This window comes from Phaseolus vulgaris, chromosome 11, assembly GCF_000499845.2.
Source record: "Phaseolus vulgaris cultivar G19833 chromosome 11, P. vulgaris v2.0, whole genome shotgun sequence".
Classification (NCBI taxonomy): Eukaryota; Viridiplantae; Streptophyta; class Magnoliopsida; order Fabales; family Fabaceae; genus Phaseolus; species Phaseolus vulgaris.
This window is the reverse complement of record NC_023749.2, coordinates 12,593,644-12,602,204: the sequence shown is the minus strand read 5'-3', so window position 1 is coordinate 12,602,204 and position 8,561 is coordinate 12,593,644. Positions and strand designations below refer to the sequence as shown.

General features: G+C 34.0%; 1 protein-coding gene across 1 annotated transcript; it reads left to right on the top strand.

Moving 5' to 3' along the window:
• The first annotated feature begins 2,715 nt into the window (after positions 1-2,715).
• Positions 2,716-7,045, top strand: LOC137832616 (tricyclene synthase EBOS, chloroplastic-like). The gene is made up of 7 exons (XM_068640867.1): positions 2,716-3,062; positions 3,185-3,455; positions 3,966-4,344; positions 5,715-5,933; positions 6,010-6,148; positions 6,230-6,478; positions 6,562-7,045. The coding sequence occupies exons 1-7, from the start codon at positions 2,838-2,840 to the stop codon at positions 6,880-6,882; spliced, it is 1,803 nt and encodes a 600-aa protein (XP_068496968.1). The 5' UTR covers positions 2,716-2,837; the 3' UTR covers positions 6,883-7,045.
• The last annotated feature ends 1,516 nt before the right edge of the window (positions 7,046-8,561 follow it).

Sequence of the window (8,561 nt, the reverse complement as noted above, 5' to 3'; positions counted from 1 at the left end):
TCAGGGCCTCTTGTTCTTCACAGGCCAGCCGATTCTCTTTTTTCCTCTCTTCTTAACATTTGTCAGCAGCTTCCAAGGAATTTTTCAAGGTAAGAGTCGAGTCTTTAAGCTGGGTTTTCAGTTTGGGAATCACGACCGACTCAGCCCTTTTAAGTTCGTCGCCAATAGCCCGACTCACCACTGCTGCCCAACACTGCAGTTCCACCATCTCTTCAATCAAATCTAGAGTGGGGACAACTGCCAGAGAATACCTTCTTCCTCCAGGCGTAAGTCGAACTGCATGGTAGGGGCTATCCGCAGTGATAACCCCAACATGCTAACCGGACTATCGGACGACGTCCTAGCCTCGGAACGTGGTGCCTTCGACGGACTTCCTCTCTTCTTGCTCTGATTCGGAGCAACGACAATGTGCTTGGGCGGCACCATCTCTATAGCAGTCAGTTGGGGCGTAATCCCAACAACTGTAGACTTTTCATGAATTTGCTCAAACTCGGATCCATCTTCAAAATGATGTCTGCAAAACACATGTGAAATTAAACTACATTAAAAGCTAATAGTAGAATGACCGAAATCAAAGAAACTCATACCATTTAGATCTGCCCATTGCTTGGACAACCCATAAAGAGCTATCAGTTCCCGAGTAGGAAGTCTACACGGCAGTTGGTTTACGACCAATAGTATTTCTTCGTCGAAAGGGGTTAGAGATTTCCAAAACCGGTTGCCAAGAAGGGTAGGTTTCTCGGTCCAATGAAAAGGAAATTTGGTGGTTCCATCAGCATTATAAAAAAGGTCTCGACCGTCCGACTCAACAAAAACTTTAAAATAATACTCCTTGAAATTTTTGTAAGAAGTGGTGAAAGCAGCAAAACACACATTCTCAGGCCGACTGGACAAGGACAGCCAGCCTACGGGAGTACTTGGATGAGTATTGTAATAATATAAAAACGACTCAGGAGTAGGCTTGAGGCCGAATGTTTGACACAAGATTCAGAAGGCTTGCAAAATTGCCCAAGAATTAGGGTGCAGTTGGGTGGGGGCAACATTGAGAATCTAAAGGACTCTCATAGTAAAGTCATCGAAGGGAAAAGTTATGTGCAAGTGGGAAAAGAATGTGCTATACACGAAGAAAAAGTCATGCGGCGCATTTTCCCGACTGTGGCACATACGGTCGGTCACGCCGCAAACATCCACGGCCAACGCCTCGGTCGAACAATCAGACGCTAAGAAATTCTTATTTACAGAAAAGAACTCATCCAAATCATCAACAATTCTAATTTTAGTAGGAATTTTAAGGACAGACGGATCAACCCAATCATAGCTTGGGTCGTCCGATGACTGACTCGCACTACCAGATGCGGTACGAGTCAAAGATGAATCTACGCTATGAGAGGACTCTACGGAGAAAGGCATTACTAACCTGACTAAGCAGACTCGACGACGAACTTGACACTTGCAACGGACTCGACACTCGGAGCAAATGGCACAAGATTCATAGAGTGGAAGAAGTGTGTAAACCCTTCTACTTGCAAATGAAGCGCTATTTATAGGCAGTGAGGTAAGAGAAGAAATATCCCATCAAATGTTCAGCACCATTGGATCTAATATAATCCAACGACTAGACTCATTCGGTATTCGAATCGACACGAACCCCCACCGTTGAAACCATCAGATGAAATAGTACACGCCAAGGCGACGACTCTGCCAAACGTCACATCTTTGTTTCACATTTAATGGTGTCAGCTATCAAGCATTAACTTAAAAACCCCAACCATCCCATACGACTCTTCGGCTAAACAATAAATTATATTTATATTACGATATAATATGACGTATTTAAATAAATATATTTTACATAAAATTCAAAAATTCAAAATATAAATATTAAAATATTGTTTTCTTTTAATATTGTAAACTTCACACTTCCAACATTAAATTTTTCTTTCTCATATATATGTATATATATTATATACATAAAATATAATAATAATATTTAAATAGTTAATTTTAGTTTGATTCGTATATAGACTCAAATTAACAAACTAAGTCGAAGTACTCAATTATGAACAAATAAAAAGAATCGATTAATAAAAAGTTAATTTTAATCTGTTATCAGTTTTCTAAAAAGATTTTATTATTAATTTTTAATCAATAATCATCCTAACATAATTTTTTGAAATCCCATTAAATTGTGATTAGACTCCTAATACATATTTTAGAAATTTCATAAAATTGTGGTGAGCTTTGTAACACAAGAATAATATAATAATAATATTTAAATAGTTAATTTTAGTTTGATTAGTATATAGACTCAAATTAACAAACTAAGCCGAAGTACTCAATTATGAACAAAGAAAAAGAACCGATTAAAAAAAAGAACCGATTATAATCGATTTTCACTCATGTGTTATTTAATGAAGAATCGATTTACACTCATGTGTTATTCAAGAGGTAGAATCAATTTTTATATATTTAAACATCGATTTTAATTTTAATTTTCTTTGTATTTTACGAAGAATCTACTTTCATATTAAATATTACATAAATTTATCTAACCAAAATATTTAATTATATTATTAATAACAACATATAATTATAATTATAAATAATAATAATAATAAAATAAATTATAATATAAACAAAAAAATATATAATTATCCTAGGTAACGAGAAAACGTCACCTCAATTTGCAATTAAAGAAAGACATAAAACGTGGTGAGTAAAGTGTTCATTGTAGTGCTATATAAACACACACAAATGTGACCACCCCAACATCAAATGCAAGTTGCACAAACTGTTAAAATTGGCTTTTGAAAAAACATAAGCTAGCCTTGGAAAGTATGACTCTTGTCAATGTCATGTTGCTCAATTCCTCTTCTATTTCATATGTAACTTTTGCCAAACCTCTGAAACCAGTAGCTCCTAATCTTCTCCACCGTAGAATAATCTTCCCTCGATGCAACGCAACCACCACCAACGTTAACGTTTCTGAAAGAAAATCTTCAAACTACCAACCCAACCTCTGGAGTTACGACTTTCTGCAGTCCTTGAAGCATTCATACGCAGTAATTAATCCAAGGATCATAACTATATAGAGTGTCTCAATTGTAAACTTTTTTTTTTTTTAACTATTTAGACTTTTTCTTACTCTCACCTGCGTGATTTGTTCTTTGTATAATGTTTATAGGATACAAGATATGAGGACAGGGCCCAGCAGCTGCAAGAGGAAGTGAGGAAAATGGTAAAGGATGAAAATTCAGATATGTGGCTCAAACTTGAACTCATTAACGATGTGAAACGCTTGGGCCTGAGTTACCATTATGACAAGGAGATAGGAGAAACCCTTCTTAGGTTTCACTCTTCTGCAAGATTTAGTGCCACAATCGTTCACAGAAGCTTGCATGAAACTGCTTTGTGCTTCAGGCTTATGAGAGAATATGGCTATGATGTCAGTGCAGGTATAACCAACATTATAATATTTTCTCATTATAAACAAATGAAGCATTAGTTTTTTCTAAAAAAAACTATTTAATTACTCTTGTTTAATGATAAAATATTACATATAAACGATAATAATAAATATGAATGATATTTAGAATAAAATAATAATATCTCTAATTATAGAAAATAATAAAGATGTTAAAATACGACGAGTCTTTGAATGAATATAGAACAAGGGCATAGGTAAAAAAAGAAGATTACGGTTACAATAATATTTTCAACCAATAACCACAGGAACAACTATCATTAATAGATGAGTTATCATTCTGCTGTAACCTACAACTATAATAAATATTAATATTTATAACAAAAAAGATTAAAAAACTTTTTTATTTGTATAATTCTAAATAACGTATGGTGGCCTTCGTGACTTGTACAATTTACATGGTGGTGGCTTATCCATGTAGCAGTACTTTGCAGCTGCAAGCTGGTGCAAAATTGGCTTCATTTGTTCTTTAATCATGCAGATACATTTGAGAGGTTCAAGGAGCAGAATGGTGAATCCAAGGCAAGCCTTATGGGTGATGTGAAGGGAGTGTTGAGTCTGTACGAGGCATCGTTTCTTGGCTATGAAGGAGAACAGATTCTGGATGATGCCAGGGCCTTCTCCAGCTTCCATCTTAGGAGTGCACTCAATGAAGGTAGAAGTAATAACATGGTTTTGGAAGAAGTGAATCATGCATTGGAGCTTCCACTGCATCACAGAACCCAAAGGCTGGAAGCCAGATGGTATATTGAACATTATGCTAAAAAAAGAGACTCAAACCGGGTGCTGCTTGAAGCAGCAAAACTTGATTTCAATATTCTGCAGTCAACCCTGCAAAATGATTTCCAAGAAGTCTCAAGGTCAGTTTGCGTTGAAAAAACCTACTTTCAGTATTTAGTTAAAGGGTAAAAATTGGATACAATATCAGACTCAGATAAAATGTTCACTTTATCACATGTCACACACTGATTGGTTATCAGGACAATGAGAGGACACTGACAAGTTAATACTTCTAAATTCTTTCACTGTTTTTGACTTGACATCCTTATAATAACTATAAAAAAGAATATATTAAATTAAGTTATTTAAATAAAATATAAAATAAATTATTAATATAAAAGTAATCAAATGAGTTGTAGAATGAGACTGAAATTTTTTGTAACGATAAACGTATCACTCAACAAATAAAAGTCTAGAATTATTATTTTATTATAATATAATATTTTATTCTAAGAAATGGTGAATAATTATTTTTGTTGTTAGAATGTTAAATAAATTTTATTCAAAATCTATTACACAAATAAATTGTGGTTAATTATCTGTTATTAAAAAAAATATTAGATAAAAATTAATTTTAAAAACAAAAATTAATTAGTTACTATAAATTATATATTTAAAGAAAATTATTAATATTTAAAGTAATTTATATTATTAATAAAAAAATTATAAAATAATTTCTAAAATTGATATCAATTACAACTTTAAGATTTAAAATAATTGTTAAATAAAATCTTGATAGTTAATTTTATACCAATTTAAAAAGCTAGTTTATAAATTTTTAGTAATAATAGAAACTACTTTAGATATTAATATTGTTTTATCTAAAATAATATTTAATTAGTTAATATAATTACATATATTTTTAATATTTAAAATTATTTATATTTAATGATTTATTTTAGTGTATCATTGAATGTTAAACTATCAAATACTATTAGTGTGACGTTGACGATGAAGAAGTATAAGTAATAATAGATTGACACATTTAGATAACATTCACGTTCACTTTACAGTAAAATATATTATTATTTTTAATTTTTATTTATATTTTAAATGCCACGATGTCTTTAATCAATTACATATTCTTTATTCTTTCACTATGTCTTTAATCAATTACATATTCTTTCACTGTGTACGTGTTTAATCAATTATGTATTCTTTCACTATATCTTTAATCAATTACGCGTTCTTTCAGTATGTTTTAATTATTACGTGAGAAAGAAAAAAAAAAAAAAGGACAAACCACATGTTTTAATTATGTGAGAAAGACAAACAAAAGGAAACTGGTGGGGAAGTAATTAAAGAAATTTTCAACTATTGTATTTTTGAGGAGAAAGACGTGTGCACAGAAGTGGGGAGAAAGAAAAATAAAACTTTATCACAAGTTAATTTAGTTAAATAGAAAGAAAAATGAAATAATATTTTCTTTATTACATTAATTGTGATGAAGGTGGTGGAAGGGAATGGGACTGGCATCAAAGTTAAGCTTCAGCCGAGACAGATTAATGGAATGCTTCTTTTGGGCTGTTGGAATGATCTTCGAGCCTCAGTTGAGTGATCTCCGCAAAGGTTTAACAAAAGTTTCTTGCTTAATAACTACAATCGATGACGTTTATGATGTGTATGGCACCTTAGAGGAATTAGAGCTTTTCACAGCAGCTGTAGAAAGGTAACTAACTTACTTTAAAAACTTCTGAAATTATTAACCAGTGCACCAATTAAAAAAAGGTTTTCTATTGTTTCAGTTGGGATGTTAAAGCCATTCAAGTTCTCCCTGATTACATGAAGATATGTTTTCTGGCACTGTACAACACTGTCAACGAATTTGCCTATGATGCACTTAAAGAACAAGGACAAGATATTCTACCCTATCTCACCAAAGCAGTATGTTAATTCATAAATTATGTCACACAAATATACATACATGTTGGAGCCATATTGAGTATAGTTTTGTTTTTGAATTAGTGGTCTGATATGTTGAAAGCATTCCTACAAGAAGCCAAATGGAGTCGTGACAGGCACATGCCAAGATTCAACGATTACCTCAACAATGCACGGATCTCAAACTCTGGGATAGTTATGCTCACCCATGTTTATTTCTTGCAAAACCACCGCATCACAGAAGAGGCACTTGAGTCCTTGGACAGTTACCACTCCCTCTTACAGAATATCTCCATTGTTTTTCGACTTTACAATGATTTGGTTACATCAAAGGTAAATTTTGTGACAGTTTAACATTATTAAAACAACATAGACTAAACCATAAAAGTAATTGGTCTTGTGGTGTAATTTTGCAGGCAGAGTTAGAGAGAGGGGAAGCAGCAAGCTCCATTCCATGTTACATGCGAGAAAGTGGTGCTAGTGAAGAGGGTGCTTACAAACACATCTTTAGTTTGCTTAATGAAACGTGGAAGAAGATGAACAAAGATCGAGTGTCGCAGTCTCCTTTCCCAAAAGCTTTCGTAGAAACAGCTATAAACCTTGCAAGAAATTCTCACTGCTTTTACCAGTTTGGAGATGGACTTGGAGCCCCAGATAGCACTGCCAAAAATCGCATACGATCTTTGATAATTGAACCCATTGCACTGTACGAGATGGACATTTCCACAAGTTCTTAATTCATAGTCATCTTCCAAAAGAAAAATAAATTATTATTATTGTAATAATTATTATTATTATTAAATTGAAATACACTGTGCTCCCTGTAGCATTATACACCAGTCTTTACAAAACCTGCATAATTATACAACATACCAAAAAAAGGTAAAACCTCGCATTGCCAATGACCGCATCACCACCTTTGCTCCCAGTAGAATTATGCATTGGGACTGCATAATTATGCAGAAAACCACAGAAAAAGATCCTTGCAGCTGGAGCATGAGCTGCAAATACTTGGCATATATCCAAGGCCACTTAAAAGAGTCCTTCTCGTCAAATGGAAAGCTAACACATTCTAAATACAATCCAATGATTGCATAAAAAGGGACAATTGTTGAGCAGATTGAAAAAAACAAACACTCACTCACACTTAAATTCTCTCTAAAAGAAACACTCTTCTTTGTAATTCTCTCTATTGTATTTCTCTCTGTTGTGCATCTTACAAATGAGAGAACATCCTTTTTATAGGCTTTAGGAAGCTCTTCTAGAAAGATCTACATTATGACCTTAAAATCCCACTAACAACATAATTAAAAACCCACTTACAACTTTTGACCTTTCACCTATCCAAACCCTCATTCTATAATATTCTAGTAACTTCTAATTTTAAAACCCACAAACTAACATTTAAAGTTTATTCAACAAAACTCCCCCATAAACTTAAATGTTTCTACTATCCATCATGCCAATCATCTTCTTGTATTTGTCGAAAAAGACTTTCGGTAGCGGTTTTGTGAAGATATCAGCAACTTGATCTTGACTTGCCACATGCACCAATTCCACACTTCCTTTCTTCACATGATCACGAATAAAGTGAAAACGAACGTCAATGTGTTTGCTTCTTTCATGGTTCACTGGGTTCTTTGCCAACTCAATTGCTGATTCGTTGTCAACTTGAATCACAGTTGCATCTAGTTGCTTTAGCTCCATCTTACTCAACAAGTTTCTCAGCCGTATCGCATGACATACACACCAAGATGCTGCCACATATTCAGCTTCACATGTTGATAGCGTCACGATCGGTTGCTTCTTTGAAAGCCAAGAAAATGCTGTGTTGCCCATAAAGAATACATATCCCGATGTACTTTTCCGATCATCTATGTCTCCACACCAATCACTGTCAGAGTAACCCACCAACTTGTAATCTTCTGCTTTTGAGTAGAACAATCCAAGTGATACAGTACCTTGGATGTACCGTAGGACTCGCTTCAACGCCTTCCAATGTGAGTAAACTAGTTCCTCCATGAATCGACTTATTATGCCGACACTTAATGAAAGATCCGGCCTCGTGCATGTGAGATAACGAAGGCTTCCTACCAAACTCCGGTATCTACTTGCATCGACACGTTCTCCTCCATCGAACTTTGAGAGTTTTGCACCTGGTTCCATTGGTATTGATACTGGGTTGCAATTTTCCATCTTGTACTTCTTCAAAATCTCTTTTGCATATGTCTCCTGTGATACAAAAATATCCGTCTCTTTTTGTCTAACCTCCAAGCCAAGGAAAAACTTCATCAATCCCAAATTTGTCATCTCAAATTCCCGTCTCATTGTGCCCTTAAACTCTTCTATCATCTCATTATTGTTACCCATAAAAATGAGATCATCAACATAAAGAGCAACAAATATCATGTTACCT

Coding starts and splice junctions, on each gene's coding strand:
- LOC137832616 (XM_068640867.1), top strand. CDS start 2,838: ATGACTCTTGTCAATGTCATGTTGCTCAATTCCTCTTCTATTTCATAT. Junction 3,456..3,965: donor TGGCTATGATGTCAGTGCAG/GTATAACCAACA, acceptor TTAATCATGCAG/ATACATTTGAGAGGTTCAAG. Junction 5,934..6,009: donor TTCACAGCAGCTGTAGAAAG/GTAACTAACTTA, acceptor CTATTGTTTCAG/TTGGGATGTTAAAGCCATTC.